This window comes from Lissotriton helveticus, chromosome 7 (genome assembly GCF_964261635.1).
Source record: "Lissotriton helveticus chromosome 7, aLisHel1.1, whole genome shotgun sequence".
NCBI lineage: Eukaryota > Metazoa > Chordata > Amphibia > Caudata > Salamandridae > Lissotriton > Lissotriton helveticus.
The window spans coordinates 1,075,028,958-1,075,049,180 of record NC_136068.1 but is presented as its reverse complement, the minus strand read 5'-3'; the positions used below and the strand labels follow the sequence as shown (position 1 = coordinate 1,075,049,180).

Here is a 20,223-nt window from a genome sequence, read left to right as displayed (position 1 = left end):
CCCTCTGTACAATGTGTAATGTTGTTTGTATAGTAAAAGAAGCAGATGAAAGATTCTTTGATTGCAATGTTTCCGAATTTTTACAGTCTCTAAACATAACTTGTGAGTGGAATTTGGGTTGTAATTAGATTTTAGTTTTGAATTATTTTCAAAGTGCGACGGAATCACTTCTGGTGATTCGAGATGTAATGATTGATCTAATTGAGGTATTCCTGTTAATACAGATGTTTCTATTAAGTCAGTTTCTGCAGACGCAATGGGGTTCTTGTTATAGTCGCTAAGAGCTAGTATCGGTTGATGCAATAAGAACAAACAGAAAGGCAAAGAAGAAGAGGAAGGGAAAGGAACAGGAACAGGAGAAGAATAGGAAGAAGAAGAGAAGAAATGGAGGGCGTTTTCGATCTAGGACATCCCTGTGTGCTACTGCAAGGTGAACCTTCTGGGCCTTTGCTGAGGGCTGTTATGTGGAAGCATCAGCTCAGCATTAGAGTTTTTATAATGAAAATAGTTTGTTATAGTATTTACTGTTCCAGAGTGAGAAGACAAAGATTGAAAAGAGGGATGTAACACAACTGAGGGTGATTTTGTCATTAATTGTAAATTGCAAATCTGATCCTGTACGATCATCAATGTTAGGTATAAGTTTATTTCCAGAGTGTAAAGTATGCAGGATTAGCATCTGACGTACAGAAGTTCCATTGTTGTGCTTCCCTACATTCCCTTGATAATCCTCAGTGCTTATGGATCTTTTGCGTCTTATTCCTACAGGCTGAGGATTTTGAGTTTCTTCTATGCTCTTATTAACTTGGTCCGCTCCATAAACTCCTTAGGTCTATTAGGCACCTGAGTTGAAAAGGCCGAACCAATTTGAAAAATAGTAGCGAACGTAGTGTGCACAGACCGCAAGGACTTTAGCAATGTGCCTACTGACTCCTTATCTGACAACAATGTAGCTGATGTATTCGCAGCAGCAGTAATGATATCTCCTGAGCCCTGATCAAAAATTAGGTCCTTAGCCTTCATGGCCTTTAGTTTTCCTCTTGTCCCATACATTCTTGTAGGTACTCTTTTTTCTTTTTTCCTGTTATAGTGCCCTACTCCGCCAGTAAGGTACTTTTCTTAATCAAGCACAGATCAAAGCGCAGGTCCGACGCAGGTCAAAACACAGATAAAGTAGTCCTAAATAGCCTAGTATTAGTGGCTACTAAAACAAGTATCTCCTCCTCTTTTCCTGTGTTTTAGTCAACTCAGATACTCAAGAGTTCTAAAGAATTCGATTGAGACAGTTCAAGACAGTTTCACATTCAAGGGGTATCCTAGGAGTTCCAGTTGTTCACAGATTTTTCCAGGAGTGGAGCGTCCCAAAAACTTTTTGCAACACCATTTACAGTCTTTTTTTTTTAGTGGGTGAAGGAGATGAGTAGATGAACAGCGAGCAAACAGGACACATCAAGTCCAAACTGGGTACAACAGAGCACAACACAGCAGTCAATGTTGCAGGGGTCAAAAACTAAGCACAGGCTATAGCACAAGCAATGGTAAGGCAATGGAAAGGCAGTGGAAAGGAAAGGCAGGGCAGGGCGATGCGGACGAGCGACTGAGGCCTGAGTCGGAGCACCCGAAACTACCTGCGCCTGCACCCAGTCCATCTGGGACGATTCCACGGTAGCCCAGGTTCACAGCTCGGCAGATGCCAACCAACTAAGCCACTCAAACACCCCCCTTCCCGGGAAGCCCTCACCTCTGGAGCGCGTGCAACAGCTTCCCTCTGCCCACTCCAATCGTCCACATGGATCTGCTTGAGCCTGCTCAAGTATGCTCAAGTCCGTTTCTTGGGCATTTCTACAGCATATCAAGGGCCCTGTCGGACCGGACCGGCCGCCCTCTCCAGTCTCCATTCTCCAGTCTCGCTATGTAGGCGCCGCGTAGTCCTCCAATCCGAAATCCAAAAACCACATTCAGATTAGTGTTGACTTTATAGATTGGTTTATGACAATATATTTTGCTTGACTTCTATGGCTATAGCCATCCTTGGAAGTACCTGCCACCCACACGTCTGAGCTTATCTACACCCTTCTGTGAAGAAATCACCTCATTTGTCCTGTTACATGTTTTGAGTCAGGGATGGATGGGAAACAGAGTGTGGTACTTGCAGAATCCTGCCTTATAAGTCATTGAGTGCGGGATTGAGTATTGACTTGAAACGTGCCCCTCTGATGGTAATGTGGTTTTTGCTTCATCTGCTGCAGTCAAGGGAGTAGCCAGAAAATTCAAAACGTCCCCACTTTCAATCACATTTCTAAGGCACCTAGTGAGCGAAACAAGTGAGTCTAACCACACCTAGAATTGTTCAGTTTTAGTTAAATGTCTTTCACATGCTTCTGAAGGGACATGCATGAAATAATCAAATTACTGACAATTTGCAGAGTCTGATCTACCCCATTTGTGTTGAAGGGATACCTTTCTTTCTTTTCTTCCTTTTCCCATTTTCCCATCAAACTGTCTTCCCCTTTTTAGCTTTTTTGCATGTCCTTACTCTTTGAACATTTAATTTCTGTTTTTTCTTTGGTCCCTACATTTGCTTTTCCTTCTTTCTCATTTCTTCCCATTTTTCAATGTTTTTCTTTCCTTTATCACCATTGCTGTAATGAGCTCATTTGCCTTCACTCAACCTTCCCTTATTTGCTTTGTCACAGCTTTGCTGTTCACAATTAGTTATAATCCTCTGTTTGCAGACCTAGACAGAAAGAGGCCCACAAAGCAGTTACTAGGGTTTTGATGTGCCCCAGCCTGTCAGTCCTTCCGGTCCGGAGGTGGCCCCCGCTGCAGCTGCTAAAGTGGGGGGTTACTACGTCTCTACTGTTGTTGGCATGTCTAATGCATGTCTCTGGCACAGAGATCTCTGTTCTGAGGCAAGAAGCTTATTCAAAATGGGCCATCCCAAATAAACAGATTTAGAGTAAACAAAATGGGCCACAAAATGTGCCTGATGCTCGTTCAGAGCCTCCATTGATTTTGAAGTTTCCTTATCTTTTTCGAGTACTGGATCTACCTTCAGCCCAAAGAGATGTTCTGCATTGAGCATTAAGGTCAAGAGAAGTATTCGTACTTTTAGGAAAAAAAACTGAAATGCTAAACCTCACATACTGAGGCAACAGAAGGCTAATAACCTCTAATGCTCTACAAATACAGACATGAGTGAAGGTTATGTCCGCCTGTATAATGTGCTCTGCCAATGAATTTAGTCCTACCGACTAGAACATGTACTAACCGAAGACTGTGCACATGGTTGCTCTGGGACCAGCCACGTCCATGTGCTTGCTTTCCATATCTGGGGGCAGCCCACCAGTAGCTGCAGCTTTTTGAGTATTCTTTCAAGCTGTGAGTACCACCACATATCCAAGTTCCACATGGCTGCAACATTGTCTTTAGTAGAGTTAAAAAATCATTCAACATTGGTAAATATTGGTTTGTTCTCCAAGTCAAGAGCTTCTGTTTTAATTAGGAAATCATTCATTTCCTCCTCCACATGCATTGTTATCCCGACAACTAGGCCACATTGTGTTTTCGAGAATAAGACCAGTTTCGGGGGTGGTGGAGATCATCCTGTGGGAGACCAGTGTATTAAGTGAGACCCACTGCTTGATCATTGGCCTTACAAGGGCTGGATCGGAGTCACTCGCTTTGTTGTGAATAATTTTGCTTTTGTGTTGAATTCAAAATTTCCTTTCGAAGCCAATCATCTTTCAGATCGAGATTCCCATTTTGAGGGCAATCCCTGGAAGGCGGTAAGACATCCTTGAGAAAGAACTGGAATCTCCCTAGATGTCTCCGCTTTAGGGTGATTTTTGATTCAAGTGGGGGTTTCCACTGAAGGAGGTTTTCATTTGAGGATGATCTTCGCATCGTGTTTATCTATTGTTCAAAACTGATGCCAGTAAAATTAATTTTTGCCTCACAGCTGATGTTCATGGGACTTTAAGGTTCTCTCTAGATTTGTAGGCTGAGCTGGGTATTTTTAGGTATATTTGTCCGAAGGACCAAGCCTCTGAAAGAGCAGATGATGAATTGCTCAGGTCCTATTCGTCCAACTCAAAAATAATTGACATTTCTGCATGCATATTTATCCCCACCCACTTTGGCGTCTTATCCTCTAACTCTCCTTCAAAGACTCATGCAATACCTGAAGATAATCTTCTTCTCCATCATGGCTTCATGAGCCAGAGCCTTCATTTTCTAATTTGGTTGCATCAACATTTTTGGCATGCCTCCCACTTCGAATCATTGAGATCATTGAACAAACAAAGATTTCAGAACGAGAGTACATCTTTTCAAGGGATTGTGCATCCAGGACAAAATGTAAAAACTATTCTCCATAAGCAAGCCCATCTCTGAGCCGTTTTCCATGTGACCTAATTTCATGAAAGATGGTACAGATATTTTTCTGTGTCTCAATGCCGCTTCTAAATCCCTGTCCAATTACAGGCAATACAGTGACATCACAGAAATACACACAAACCTCTAGGTTCCAAGGTGCAAAAAAGTATCTATGGTAGAATCTGTGTCTAACTAAATTGTGGGCTTAGGATGATGGGGTAGCAAGTCATTCAAGCCATGCAGAGGCCAAAATAAAAGACCTAGTGAAAAGCATCTTGCAACATTAGGGGTCCAACATAGATGCCGGGATTGTGCATAGCATGTGAATCTACAGTGGACAAATTCAGCAAACATACCAGACTTAGAAGTTTACAAAGCCCCATCTTTCACTCTCATAAAGCCTCATCCCAGGCTTCTCATTTCTCATGGAACTGCGCTAGACAGCATGTGATATAAAATGCAGTTAACACAGTGCACACAGTCTGGTGTTTATACAGCCATGTGCACATGGTGAGCTTTTAGACTTACTCGTATGTAGCGATAGTTTCTGTGAGGCCGAACAGATTGTGGAGGTTATAATGTGTGGAAACATGCTGCTGGCTGGATAAACAAAGAGTTTTTGTCTTCAGGGATTTGTTGTTGTTACCTAAAAGGACAACAAGCACAAAGTCAAAGGAGTCATCTTATATTTCAGTAGGACGCAGAGTCCGTCCACATGTCTGGAGTCCAGATACATTCCTAGACCAAAAAATGCCTAGAAGTAGTATAAATCTAATCTTCCCTCACAAGATCAAAGTTTGTGGCCCAGTATCTACCGTACTTCCAACTCATATCCAATGTCGACAGCCAAAGCACTATAATATATCCAGCCGCTCTATGTCAATTACAAACCATCGTAAACTCTTGCTACTAATGGAAAGTGAGTCCTAGGAAACAAGCAATGCCCATGTCATGAACCATTAGCAAAACTGTCCTCTTGAGACCGGAACGTGAGCACTTGGACCCAGAAGGACACTGACAGCAATCCAAGTACAATCCCACGATAACACAAAAATGCCTCATGTCCCTTACTGAAAATCCTTATTGTGAAGAGACCATGAAAATGGCAAACTACATGCCTTAGAAATAACACTTAACAGTAGCAATGACCATTTCAAACCCATCTGAATGCAAATTTAATTTCTATCTAACCCAATGGGGCCAATGTTCACATCAAACATTAAGTAAATCTAAAAAGCACAGCTCGTAATCAGCATTCAATCTGCTTATATTTATAGTGCACATTTTTAACCAACCTTATGGCTTGTTGTTCAAAAAGTAGTCCATTTATTGGCTATCTGTAAATTCCATGGATCACTGTCTTGTCTACTTTCAAAGGCTTTTATCTAGGAGCAATAGCCTGTCGAAGTCCATTACTCAACATTGTTTTATTCTGGGGTGACTAACTATGCCAGGTCTGAGAGCTCCCAACTTTAGCAAATCATCTTTCCTGGAAGAGATTAGGGAAGATTTATTTTTTAAAGAGACAATGTCATTGGGGTAAAGAGAAAGACCTACTGGTTGCCTCTTAACAATGTGCTACATGCTTTATTCAGACAGGTACGCATAAGTCAACAATCGCACAAACAAAATGGTGGGAGAGGTGAGGGGACTGCTCATGTCAATGCAATGCAATTAAAGCACATCGTGCACAAAAAGGGAGACGTGACAGAATACTAACAGCAGGGCATTCCACATCTATCTCACCCTTCAGGGACATCTGCACGAGTGTCCAACCCAAGAGTACTCACCCACTTCCCCCACCTTCAGTTCTATGTTACGGAAGTGCTCTTTACCCAGGGTATGTACTGGATAACATATGTACTGGGGTCACCCAACATCTCTCCACTACCAAATGCATCCATCATATAGGATATCTCCAGAAAAGAAAGGGTAAACAACTTACGGGGCAATGTATAGGTACTCACCTGGAACATAGGGAGGGTTCTCCAGCTCATTATCTGGACACCCTTCCATAGAGCCATCCACAAAGTTTGTTGGTTCATTCATGTCCTGTGACCGAAAGACAGAAGGACAGACATTGAGCAGATTCAACCTGTCCCACATATTACAATATAATTGATCAAATGTAATCTCGGACTATAATATCATGTACTAATCACTGAGAATTCCACAATGCCACACAAACATTTAAAAGTGTTGTGCAATAGCAGATCATCCTCCACCACCTCTGCTCAGGAGTGAACCACTGATGCACCTTTGATGCATTCTCCTAGATGGTGATCACTATGGTACACATCAATCGCTTCTGCAGGGGGAGCTGTTGCATGTTTCCACTGCCTCTATTGTGACTGTTGCATGTATCCACTGCTACTGCTGAGCGCAGCTGCATAGGCTATTGTGTGGAAATACTGGCTAAGACTATGGTGTCCCATGTGTCTATCCCATCTGCTGTTGGCTGCTACATGGATTTATCCTCTCTACGGGCAGCAGTTGCATGGATCACCACCTCAACTAGGGACTGTCCATTGGACTAGCAAAGGGGAAATACACTGCATTTACATTACCAAAGACCCTGACATGAGTTCTATATTTTCTTAGACCAGACCAAATCCTCTCAAGCCACCAACCTCTTTCCCTCATCGGAATACAAAAGCAGTAAATCAGTGGGGGCGGGAGAAAGAGCCTCCTTATCCCATCAAAGATTTTCTGCTAGATTCTATCAAGGTCAGAGGTTCAAGGAGGGGAGAAGGTGGCCATCTGAGCAGGACAGAGAGGAAAAGATAACACCTGTCCCTATTCAGAGCATTCTCACCTTTTTCTTTCTGCTTCTTGTCTCTGCACATCTTACTCCAACAAGAAGCTGCTTGTTGGCACCTAGATGAAGCAGATGCTGCTAGGGCTAGGGCGAACAGTAAGGTGAGAGTTATGCTTCGTGGTGGTGATAACATTTTAGGAAACGTGGGTGCTCTGGGAGAATTTGGAGTAATGTGTGCGTGTTTGTGTGTAGGTTGGTCAAGCGTGTGTGTTCATGTGTGAATGGTGATGCTTGCGAGTGGGTGCTGCAGCATAGCTATCTGTGTGCCTACCCCCACTTTTTAGCAAATTGGGCATCCTGGGACCTGAAACTTATGAGTGCAGGGAAGGGGCAGTAATCTGACATAATGGGGGCATCCTTGACATAATGGTGGCTAGAGAGGATTTGGTCTTGTTTAAAAAAGTATCTAAGCTCTTGTTGTGGTCTTTGTTCAGGTACATGCACTGTTCTTCCCCTTTCCGTGTGAATATGTAAGAACCAATGCTGGAGAAATATGTATACCTTATCACCATTGTGATTAACTAACAATAACAGACCCTGTCAAATTGATTATATATATTATTCAGTTTCAGGGAAAGCTGACTGTAGATTACAGTAATTTACCAATTTTAAAAGCATGCCTTGAAGCACAATGAAAGTAATAAAATGTTTGAGGCAACCTACCCCTTCAGAACTACCCTTAAAACGCGGCTTTTTATCCTGCTTATTTTAAAACTGTCTTTCCCAAGTGGAAAGTCAATACAACTCTGTTTCTGGATCGTCTGGAGCAAACTATCAGCTCAACTGAAGAGGCAAGCCAGTGGAAAATGAACATGCTTAAAAAGAAGCATGAAGGGCTGTAAACATCATAAATCAAAAACGCAAACTGCGATGGGAGGAATGCTTGAATAAAATTGGCAATCACTCAGGATAGCACCCAACACCATCTTTCTTTTACCCGCCATGCCACCCCAGTTTGGACCCAGTCATATGAAAATCTGTCTTGACCCTGCTCCAATAGGAACAGTCCAGCCTGATCTGGAACACAAGCAACTCAAGACCCGTTTTGGCTTGATGTTGGCTCTTCAGCCAGTGTAGCTTGGTTCCACTGGCACTGTAAGCACGGGACCCACGTCTGGGCATACCCTTGCCACTTACGGCTTTAGTGCAAACACACAAAAGGTGGTGGGAGGAATGTGTCCAACCACTGGTAATCACTCAGGGATATTCCAACCCTTCGTTCTTTTGTCCACCATGTCACCTCATTTAGGACCCAGCCATATGGAAATCAGTCTTGACCTTGGAGAGGAATGCGTCCCGAAGCAATTATCAGTGGCTGAGATTAATTCAAGCATTTCATCCATCACCTTGTTGTTGTTGCAGTAAACACCATACAAGCAATACCAATAATAAAAAAGTAGTGAGAGGTTGGGACCATTAAGGAAAGGGTTATCAAGTAATTAGATACACAACAATTAGTAGAAGTGGTCAAAGTATCACTGACCTCGCCCATTTCTAAACTTAAGCACAACATTCCTGTAAGATACTCACGATCCACAGCCCGTCAAATGGCACTTCATCGTGGAATGCTTTAATGAAGTCGTACCACCACTTATGTGTCTCTGGGTTTGTAAAGTCTGGGAATGCGGTCTCGCCTGGCCACATCTGATATTGAGTACAGAAACCAAAAACAAGAGGATAAGGAGAAAGAAAAGAGAAAACAACATTGAGCCACAAATTTTATTTCTTCTTATTGCTTGAGGAAATAATGATTCGAACGAAATAATCAAAAACATGCTTCCCCCTGCTCAAACTATTCTTTCCTTTCCCTCCCATTCCCTGCGTATCCTCCTCCCTCCTCCCCTGCCCCCACACAAAGTACCTCAAACGCATTTACCACCTGCCCACACCGTGAGTGTGAGTTAAGCCCTCAGAATACTACATTTCATGAGTAAAACTGCACAGAAAATCCAGGTCCACAACAATTTCTCATTGCAAGGGGGTTAACTCCTAATTGCACAGCACTGGTAGGATCTTAGCATACAGTAATGGTAATTACGTGTGAAGAGTTTGCACTCCGCACGTGCAACTCATAACAAGGGCTCTGGACTTCTAGCTTATGTCATTCAAGTGAGGCACATTCGAATCATCTATTAAACCATCCTAGCTTGCTAAGCCTTTTTACAATGGGTTTACTTCAGACCGATAAAGGAATACTAAGGAAGTAGTGACCCTCTACTCTAGTGTTGTGCAGACTATGAGTGCTCGCATGGAAATCTAATTGGACTGAAGGCATGCAGATAAATTCCAACATAGCCAGTGCAACACAAAATGGGCACACCGATAGAGGTAGGGCAGGCATAGATGTGGGCATACTAGCTCTTAGATAATCTGAATGATAGAAACATCCACATTGTGGGGTTGGTGACGGTGTTAACTTCAAGAACTGTGAGTCAATATGTCCCTGGAGGCAAGATTCAAAATGGCCTTTTAAAATACAGTCAATAAGAAAGGAGTGACTCAAAAAGGGAGATCGAGATCAGACATTTAGAAAAAAGCATGAAGGTTTATTAAAATTTCAGTGTGAAACAGAAAATGAAAAATCCAATATCAATCTCATTGAATCAGTCATAGAACTTAGAAATCAATTCTCATGAAGGCTTTCAGTTACAGGAATAATGGTAATGCAATATTAGGCAAAAACAGAAAAACGGACTAAGTCCCAAAAGTGCAGCAAATCAATAGAGAATCAGACAGAATCCTTAGTAGAAGCCAAAAAGTCTCTGGCTCACCACCAAATTTGAGGGTTTATATAGCCAATTCCAACATAGAAATTGACAGAAACTGAAATTTTGTCATAGCGTGAGAAAAATATATTAATATATATTAACAAATCACAGTACACCATTTTAAAACGTTGTGTAAACCTAATATGTTAGTGATAGCTACTAATTTGAATATATTAAACTCTTTCGGATCTAATATCAAAGGAGGTGGTGGATCAAAGGTGTTACAATAAACAATGGAAAGACTCATGATTGTCCAGTCTTCATCCAGGAAGCAGAAAAAGCCTTGGAAAGTAGCAAATAGGTATCCTACATAGTTCATCAACCTGGTGTAGAGTATTAATGGGGGGATAAGTGACAGATCCAGAAGATACCTACTCTAAACTGTTTGAAGCAGGGATGTCTCTTAGCCTCTCTTCTGCTTTCCCTATTCCTTAGTGATTTGCACAACTTGTATGTTTTAATGTGGTCATTTCTGATCTCACACCTATTGGTCTACAGTATAACATAGATGTACTTTCTAGATACACTGTAGAAAACCTTTTTAAAGTAGATATCACTAAAACAAAAGTGGCAACAATTAGAGGGAGGAAACACAAAAGTCACTTTGATTGGAAATTGGGTGGGAGATCTGTTGAGATAGTAAGGACGTACACTGACTTGGGGAGGTTTTTAACCAACAAAAAACACTACGGTAGGGGGGGACCTAAGGGGAGTTTAAAGACCAAGCTCTGAGTACAATCCCCAAGAACCTATAAACAACAGAAGTATCAGAGGGTCTCAAAAAAAGTGCCCAAAAATAACAACAGGTCAACCACAACCATGAAACCACAGTGATACGCCACAGAAGTTCTCAGCAGAGTGCGAGAAATACCCATCAGTCACCATACGGATCCGCCCTTCATCATTTGGGATTTTATCCATACCACCCGTCTGAGAAAATCGGTGCCACACACAAAGGTCAACCCGGTGGTAAGGGGGTTCCTAAGTGGATAGTGGCAATGACAGTGAGGTATGCCACTCGATGTTAATGAGCGGCCAAAAACATGGGACTGGGGTGTGCAGTGTTGAAAAAGGTGAAAGGGTGAAAAAACCAAAGAAGGAGTGCGTTAAAATTGGTTTGAAAAAAGGCACTTAACAAAAGTTTATTCGGTGTGTGCCTGACATACCAACGTTAAAAATCAATGTGACCCAAGGCTGTCTAATTATGTAGACGACCTGAGGTGAAAAATGGTCAACTAGTTTCTGCAAATGAAGGGCGGATCCGTATGGTGACTGATGGGTATTTCTCGCACTCTGCTGAGAACTTCTGTGGCGTATCACTGTGGTTTCATGGTTGTGGTTGACCTGTTGTTATTTTTGGGCACTTTTTTTGAGACCCTCTGATACTTCTGTTGTTTAGAGGTTTTTAACCAAACATTAGAAACAACTTCTCCCTTTCCTCATATCATATCGAGCTTAAGGGCTTAACGCTAGAGTGCATGTAAGTGCCTTTAAAAAGATTTTACTCTTCCTCGGGTAGGAGTAACTTTCAATCCCTCCTCAATATCTATCGAGCAAAGATATCCCACTCTCTTTCTTATGCAATTGAGTACATTCCCATAAATAAGTGGTCGATCTTAAATTGATACGAAGGGAAGCATCACTGTAAGATCACCACTAAGAGTCAAGCCACACCGGCACAAGCATCCCGCTTGGAGCTCATGATAGTTAGTGCCTTTTGTAGATCTTTGGCAAACATAATTAGATTGCCATATAACTTACTGCATGTGGTAGAAGGCTCTTTGAGAGCTCTCCTAAAGAGCTAACCTTCAAGGAAGGAATGAGCCTGTATACATTTAATATAAATCATGCAACCACTTAAGAGCACTTTCAATTCACTATTACTCTGCTTCAGACTTGGTCACCAGCACTCTTGAAGCTGTTTTTAAAAAGTATGACACCCAGACTGAGTTATAATCATGATATTACACACTGTTCAAAGTTAGTAAATTATAGGCCTTTTGCTGATAACCTAGAATATAATATTCACCAGAAGTACTTGAATTTTACTCTAGATCACAGAGTCATGCAGTGTATCATTATGCTCCTGTAGGAAATGATCTGCTTTCATGGTTTCACCCACTTTTTGCTGGTGTCAGTATGTTTTTTTGACTAGTCTCACTGGGATCCTGCTGATCAGGGCCCCAGTCACTGTGCTTCTCCCCTAAATTGACCATGGTATGTACTGTTGTACATCCACAATTGGCTACTGTTGTACCTTTGTAAGTCCCTAGTATATGGTACTAAGATACCCAGCGCATAGATACACCAGGGGTCTCCCATGGGCTGCAGCATGTATTGTGCTACCCATGAGAGACCACTCAAACTGTGCCTACAGGCCTGCCATTGTAGCCTGTGTGAGTTGGTGCTAGCACCCCTCACAAAAGATACAGGTTTTCTTACATCTGAGGTTACTGCTCTTAAAACCTACAAGTCATCCCTCTAGCAGGTCTTGTAGTCCTGAAGGCAGGGTGCTTGGTTATAAGTGTGAGGGTGTCCCTGCATGAGCAGTACATCCCTACAAACCCCAGAGTCTATTCTCCAGGCTTTGCAAGTGCAGTCAGCCATTTTAATACATATAGTGAACATCAGTCATTACGAGATGTCTAACTATATAGTGGCTACACTGAACCCGGTCATGTTTGATATCAAACATGTTGGAATCATACCGCAACACCGATTCCAGTGTTGGAAGTATGATCCCATGTACTGGGGTACCCCCTGTACTCGCAGTTACAGCCTTTCAGGGTCTGACAGCAAGCTAGTGCTGCTGCAGACGAAAGACACGATTATGCCCTCATGCTGCTTAGCCAAGCTTGAGCAGGGGAATGTAGAACAATAAGTATGCTGTTGCAGAGAAGTGTGACCAACTCCCCAGACATATCTTACTATATTGGGCTGGGGTAGGGGTGATTGCCAGCGCCACCAGACTGCTTTGAAGGGCACATTTGGTGCCCTCCTTGCATACTCCATTTGGAAACAGTTCTGGGAGCCCTTGGCTCCCACTCTGGCGTGAAACTGGATAAAGGACATGGGAGTATCCTTCAGTCTATCCGGCCCCTCCTTTGGGAGGGACGCCCGAGTCATTCCATCCCTTTCCCTAGGATACTTAAGGGCTTACCTCTGGGTGACTTTTCAGATTCGTCGTGGGACAAGATTCAAGCCTGAAACCACGTCACTCTTCAACCGTATGGACACTAGGACTTTGCTGGACTTCATCGGGAACAGAGACTGCATCAAGGAAGACTCCTGCTGCTCCTGGTCTCACTGTTCTGTAAGCCTTTTTCATCGCCTGTGCCGGTGCGTCTTCCAGAATCTTCACCAGACCTGTGGGCATCAAGGACACCCAAAGTAATGTCCCTTAGAGTGAAGGAGTACCTCCCCTGCTTCTGCAGGCACTGCTGCAAAGCTGACCGGCCTGCTGCCCATGGACTTCAAAAGACTCAGCAACACAGGTGGTAGTTTTTCACCTCCCTTGAGGCCTGACCTGTCCCCTCTGCAATTTTGAGGCCAGTATCCCTCATCAGTACCGCTGGGACCAAACCCCTGTGCACCGCATCAACTTGCCGTTGCCAATGCTTGTTGGCTCTGCACTACAGCAATCTTTGGGCTACAAGAAGCTCCAGCCTCCAGTATCTCTTCCTGCCAAATAGAGCATCCTCGCCACATCCTCTGCACCATAGGCTTTCCTTCTTGGTGAGCTGCTCGATGTCCTCTTGCCACTCCCGTGTCTTTGGCATCCTGAGGGTCTTCTTCTGCTTCAGTAGACTCCCTTACTTTCTCGGGGCCTGCTCTGACTCCCCTGCTTGTGGTAGTCGTTTGGACCTTACTGGGCCCAACGTTACTCCTTCTCCACTTTCCACACCTGTTGCAGCTGCCAAGGCTTGTTGGTGCTCCCGCTGGACACCGACCCCCTGGGTCTCTACTTCAATGTGGGACAGCTCATGTATGGATCCTGGTTTTCTTCAGCATTGCCTGGACCACACAGCTGCAGGGACAAGGTCACCTCAAATCTTCTGAACCGTCTGTCATCGGTGGGCATTGCTCTTCCGTGCCTCCTGGTCGCCTCCGAGTGGCATAGACACTGCCCCCTCTGCTTACATGTTAGTCACTTCAAGAATCCACCCTTGGATTCCACCGGACTCTTGCACAGTCTTCGTCAGCGGCATCTTTTCTGAAGTCCTCCATTGTCGTCTATGGCGTTTCCGACGTCCCTTGCACCAAAGCACCTGGTTCCCTGGTGTAGATATCCTAGTTCCTGGGGTAGGTATCCAAAGGTGGGGTGACTCTCACACCTTCTGTCTCTCACTGGGTTTCTTCAAGGTCCGCTGGGAAGGGTCCTTCTACTTCGATACTGCACCCGTGACTTCCCCGTTGACTTCTATTGGCCACAAGGCTGTGTTTCCCCTCTACACACAGCCTCCATGGGGTTCTTAGGTACTTACTTTGGGTGGTTCCTTTTGTCAGCAGCTCCTCTGAGTCCCCTGGTCCAAGTAGCAACTTTGATTGCAGTTTGCATTCCACTTTTTATAGCTTATGGTTTTGTTCTCCCCCTGGGCCCACTGTTTTGGGCTTACATACCTATTTGCAATTGTAGTATTTTTGTGTATGTGTTAGTGAGTGGTTTGTAATAAATATATATATTTTTATATATACATTGTGTGGTTCTTTTTCATTTAACTTACACTACCTGATTAAAATTGGTAAAAACAAGCTGCTTAACACTCCTTCATGATACGCCTGAAGGCTGCTCTCCACAGCTACCACTTTGAGAGCTTTCAAAGGTTATTAAAGACCACTAAAATCACCATAAGAGTTGTCTGCATTAGTGCAAGGTGTTTCTCTTAAATAAGTGTGCACCATTGACTAAGCGAGCCTCCTACATAGGTGTGCAAGGGTTGATATTGAAACCTGCACTATTTTACTAGCTAATCTAGGTGTGGTTAGATAAACAACTATCACTAGCTTAGGCACATATCAACTACTTTTGGTAATTAGTAAGTTCTATTGAACGTTTTGGATTGGCAGTCAAGGGTCTAGCGCAACCCTTTCTCCAATATTTGGAAATTTAGTCTCACTAGGGTAGGTAGGCGCAACACCACACTACACCTAGTTTATCATTTCTTTAGTTGAGGGAGCCAGAGGGTCCCAACCCTCTAGATACAGTGGTCTTAAGTTCCAACAAATTAGGACCCTGGCTGCATCCATAAAGATAAAGACAGTTAATAACCCTAACACAGAGCAACTCGTATAGATGCTTCTGCAGTATGACCTCCAGAATCCTGGAGGCCAGAAGAGCAGGACAACTCTAGTTCAGGGGAGGTTCAAGAGAAGGGGTCAGGGATGCATCACCACAGTGATCATAATTCTTAAAAGGACCAGGAGGAGTCCGAAGACCATACACTGGTAAACTCTGATCTCCCCGGTAATTGGTTAGATGACCCAGAGGAGGGCCCTAGAGGTAGGTCCCGCTTTGTTCCTCCTGGGAGGATGAAAAGAGTTTAGGGGAGGTCTAGGCCCTCCTCTGTCAATTTCAATGCCTCTAACACTTCCATAAGGACCTCCATCTCTAGCAAGAGGGTGGACTCCTTAGAAAGGAAATACCACCTGCTTAAACTTGAGAGAGGTAAGCTCAGGCTCTAGAAGGAGCAGATTTCCCTTGATAAGGAGACCCTAGAAGTACAAAATGTTAAGAAGGATTTGGAACTAGAGTCCCATGGTGGTACCACAAGCGGGCTTAGGATCCGGGAGCAATCTCTTGATACTAGGAACCTGAGCAGATATCCCTCCTTAACAGGAGGGGGATAATATCCATAAATGGATCACTGCCTTGGAGAGGGCCTGTAAAGTACAGAAGGTCCCTCAAGAGCAGTGGGCAGCTATCCTGTGGCTCTTCTTTGCAAGCAAAGGTAGAGATAAACTCCTCACTGTCAAGGAGGAAGATGCTGACAACTAAATAGTCTTGAAGAGTGCCCACATAGATGGTTTGGTTTAACCACTGAGCAATACAGGGCAAACTTTAGGGACACACAGAAGGCACATACACAGGACTAGGTTGATTTTGTAGACAGTGCCATTAAGGCTCTGGAAGGCTGGCTTCATGGAAGTAATGTGCATGATTATGAGGGACTGTACAATTTATTGATGAGGGAGCACATCCTTAATAATTCTCAGAATCAGCAGCTGTACCAGTACCTGATGGACTCCGATCTGACCTATCCTCAAGAATTGGGAAAGAAGGCAGACAAATGGGTCCGCACCAAGGTGAAGCAGAAAAACAAGGGTGGTGTAGGTGACCAGAAGAAGCAAGATTCTTCTTAGGCCCAAGAGAAGGGTGGGAAGAAAGATAAAGACAAAAAGGAGTCTTCACAAGATCCCCAACAATCTTCCTATGGGTGGGTCCCAAAACTCCCCTTATTCTGACAAGAAACCTTGGTGTTACCTATGTAAGGAGAAAGGCCATAGAGCAAGGGAAGCCAATTGTTCCAAAGCTAATACCAAAGAAACTACTACTACTGCCCCTAAGGCAACTAGCACCCCTAGCAAGGCACCAATACAAGTAGTAGTAGTGCCCCCATGGAATTCGTAGGGTTAACCTTAGGTTCTGAAGTGGGTTCTGGCCTAGACAGAACACCCACTCAGGCTGTCCTGGTCTGTGACAGTGTCATGGAACTTGCCACCTTACTTGTTATTCCCACTAACTTGGGCAAGTACAGGCAACAGCCTCTCATTAATGGTCAGGAAGCTGTAGCATACAGGGACATAGGGGCCAGTGTCACTATGGTGACAGAGAAACTTGTGTCTCCTGATCAGATTATACTTGGTCAACTTTACCAAGTGACCAATGCAAGCAATGTCAGGACTGATAATTCCTAGACAGTTGAGAATCTCAGCTGGGGAGAGTTAACTGGCCCTAAAAAAGTTGTGGTTTTCCCAGACCTACCTGTGGACTGTCTGCTGGGCAATGATTTAGAAACTTCAGCCTGGTCTGAAGTGGGGTTCAGGACACATGCAGAGATAATGGGAATCTCTGCCAGTGCATTTGCTGTTACTAGGGCTCAGGCCACACTGTTGTGAACTGAGACTGAAGGAGCTCTGGATCCTGAAACAATGGACCAGCTAGCTACTAAGAGAAGGAGTAGGAAGGGTAAGGAATTATCCTCCTCCCAGACTTCCAGTGAGGATCAGTCTCCTGAGGGAGATGACCTTAGCCCCTGTGAAGGAACTGTCCCAGAGAAATTTGGGCCTGACACAGCAAAGTTCTTGGAGGCAGGATACCCTTCCAGGGCAGACTTGAGTCTGGAGCAGAAATCCAGCCCCTCTCTTGAACAGCTCAGATAGGAAGCTGCTGCTGAGGAGGCAGGGAGTGTCAGTGGATTCCATAGGATTGATTGGGAAGATGGGCCCCTGTTTTCTGAGTGTAGAAACCACAAGCCTGGTGCCACCAGGAGGTTGGTTATACCTCAGAAATTCAGAGGTTTTCTTCTATTCCTAGCACATGACATTCCCCTTGCAGGACATCTTGGGCAAAGCAAGACTTGGGAAAGTCTTGTCCCTCACTTTCCCTGGCCCCACATGTTTGAAGATACCAATGAGTTGTGTCGCTCCTGTGTCACCTGATAAGCCAGTGGTAAGTCAGGTAGCACTGCAAAAGCCCCCTTAATTCCACTTCCAGTGGTTGGGGTTCCCTTTTAGAGGGTAGGGATAGACATTGTTGGTCCCATACACCCTCCAACAACATCTGGATGCAGTTACATCCTCGTGGTGGTGGAACATTCCACTAGGTATCCAGAAGCCTTTCCACTTAGGACCACTATAGCTATTGTGCTGGCTAGGGCCCTTCTGTGAGCTTTTTTTTCCAGAGTGAGGTATCCTAAGGAGGTCTTTTCAGACAGAGGTGCAAATTTAATGACTAGCTACATAACTGCAATGTGGAAAGAGTGTGGTGTAAACTGCAAGTTTACCACACCCTACCATCCATAGAGCAATGGACTTGTTGGAAGGTTCATCAAGACCCTAAAGGGTATGATCAAGGAACTCCCAGAAAAGCTCAGGTAGGGTTGATAGATACCCCTTAAGAGTGCCCAAAGCAAGACCTTGCTGGGCCGGTGACAACACAAACAAAAGAACCTCTGATAACTTGGCCTGCAATGGGTTAATCTGCTTAGCAGAGCACCATGCCACAAACTTGTCCCAACGGCAGGCATACACATTCTTGGCTGAGGGACACCTGGCTGCCAAAATAACATCGATGACTTCAGGAGGGAAGTCAAAAGCACTCGGTGCAATCCTCAAGCATGGAGGTGGAGGGTGTGTATCTTGGGGTGTAGGCACACCCCTGTTGTTGCAACTGAAAATCTTCTGTGAGGGGAAACCTGATCGGAGGACCGATGTTGCTGATAAGGAGTTTGGTATACCACATTCACCAAGCCCAATCCAGAGCTACTGGGATGACTTGGGTCTGGTTGGTTCCGCTCTTCTTCAGAACGCTGGGCACTAATGGTATCTGCGGAAAGGCGAACAGGATTTCCTGGTTCCTCTCTAAGCAGAATGTGTCTCTGAACGAGAGCGGGCTTGGAAACTCCATTGCGTAGAAGTGCTGACATTACACATTCTCGGCGGTGGTGAATAGATAGGAAGGTTCTCCCCATATCGGAAGAAACCTTATCCCACCTCAGGGTGCAACGGCATTTGTGATCCACAAGGCATTGATGGCTAAGTTCATCCACTCTGGTGTTCAAAGATCCCGCCAGGTGTAGCACCGCAAGCCATGGTGTTCCAACCATGTCTAGCGGTGCAGGGCCACCCGGCACAGAGTCCACAAACCCACCCCATCCTGTGTGTTGCAGTACCACATGGTTATGGTGTTGTCTGTGAACACCTGGACCAGCCTTTCTTTGATGGATGGCAGAAGGGTTTTCAACATCAAGTGGATGGTTCTAAACTCCAACAGGCTGATATTGAATAGAGCCTCCACTGGAGACCTTTATCAATATTATTAATATTATTCTTTTAATGGTATTTGATTGATTGATTTCATTGTGTATTTTTGCATTTAGATACTTATGATAAATGTGGTGCTTTGTACTTTGGATGAATACATAATATGCGTTATATCTAATTAGTGAGATCCCATTCATCCAAAGGTTCAGACCCCACAAGTTGGGTATATGGTTTCGAGATTCATTATATATGAAGGTATCTGATAAATATAGATTCTCTGGTATGCTTATCTCTCTCACAGTTCCTATTGTGGTAGTCATTAGTGTTGTTCAGGTTCCTTTTATTATTTCTGTAGTCCAAGTGATTGATGATAATGAAGGTGTTTTCTCATATGTACATACCTGGAGATTTGAATATTGTGGTATTGAACAGGAAAGAACAGTCTGTAATCAAGCATATTCGATTTGAATAGGAAGATAAACAATTATTTGGGTTTTTACATTGTGACTGAGTTTGGGAGGAGGAGTATGATTTATTTGGACATTTAGGCTTATCAAAAAAGAAATAAAATGTTTTTTATCAAGTTTGTTGCTACACTCGTTAGATGGCACAGTTAGGCTGGCAGCCCGGTCCTTCCGGGTTATCTCTGATGTCCTGGAATGTCAGAGGGTTGAATAACACTCAAAAAAGACGGCAAGTTCGACACAACATTGTTGCTCGACACAACATTGACATAATCTGCATGTAGGAGACGCACTTGCCCAAGTCTGATGTGCCGCCTACAGCGGTGAGCTGGGGGTCCAACAGATACTTTTCTAATTACAGCAGTTATGCTAGAGGTGTGGCCATATTTATCCATAAAAGAGTTCCTTTCTCACTTCACAAGGTCATAACTGATGGGGAGGGCTGCTTTTTGATAGTTGTCAGCTCTCTGCTGGGACACAATGTTGCTCTGATGGGCATATACAGGCCTAATGTAGACTCACAGGAATCCTACCATGCGTTACAAGTGCACCTCCTGGCTCTTGATCCCTGCCTATTGATAATGGGAGGGTATTTTAATTTGCTGTTAGATCATGCTAGGGAAAGCACTTCCTCCTCTCTGGACTCTAAGCACCGCTCACGCCTCGCCATGCACGACATCTGTAGGCAGTTCTCACTGGTCGATAGTGAACACACACATCACCCGTCCCTCCCATCTTACACTCACTATTTTGGGTTCCACAACACTTGGACTAGAATAGACTATTGGTTGGTCACACCGGGAGTCGCTGGTTG

At 44.1% G+C, this 20,223-nt stretch overlaps 1 protein-coding gene across 1 annotated transcript in view; it reads right to left on the bottom strand.

Annotated features, from left to right (window-relative positions):
• The window catches only part of GAA (alpha glucosidase), a 469,553-nt gene that overhangs the window by 238,547 nt on the left and 210,783 nt on the right, over positions 1-20,223 (bottom strand). Inside the window, exons 10-12 of the mRNA XM_078654064.1 lie at positions 8,726-8,839; positions 6,345-6,429; positions 4,906-5,023 (exon numbers count right to left, since the gene is read on the bottom strand). Coding sequence (XP_078510190.1) covers positions 4,906-5,023; positions 6,345-6,429; positions 8,726-8,839 — 317 coding nt within the window. The remainder of the gene's footprint in view (positions 1-4,905; positions 5,024-6,344; positions 6,430-8,725; positions 8,840-20,223) is intronic.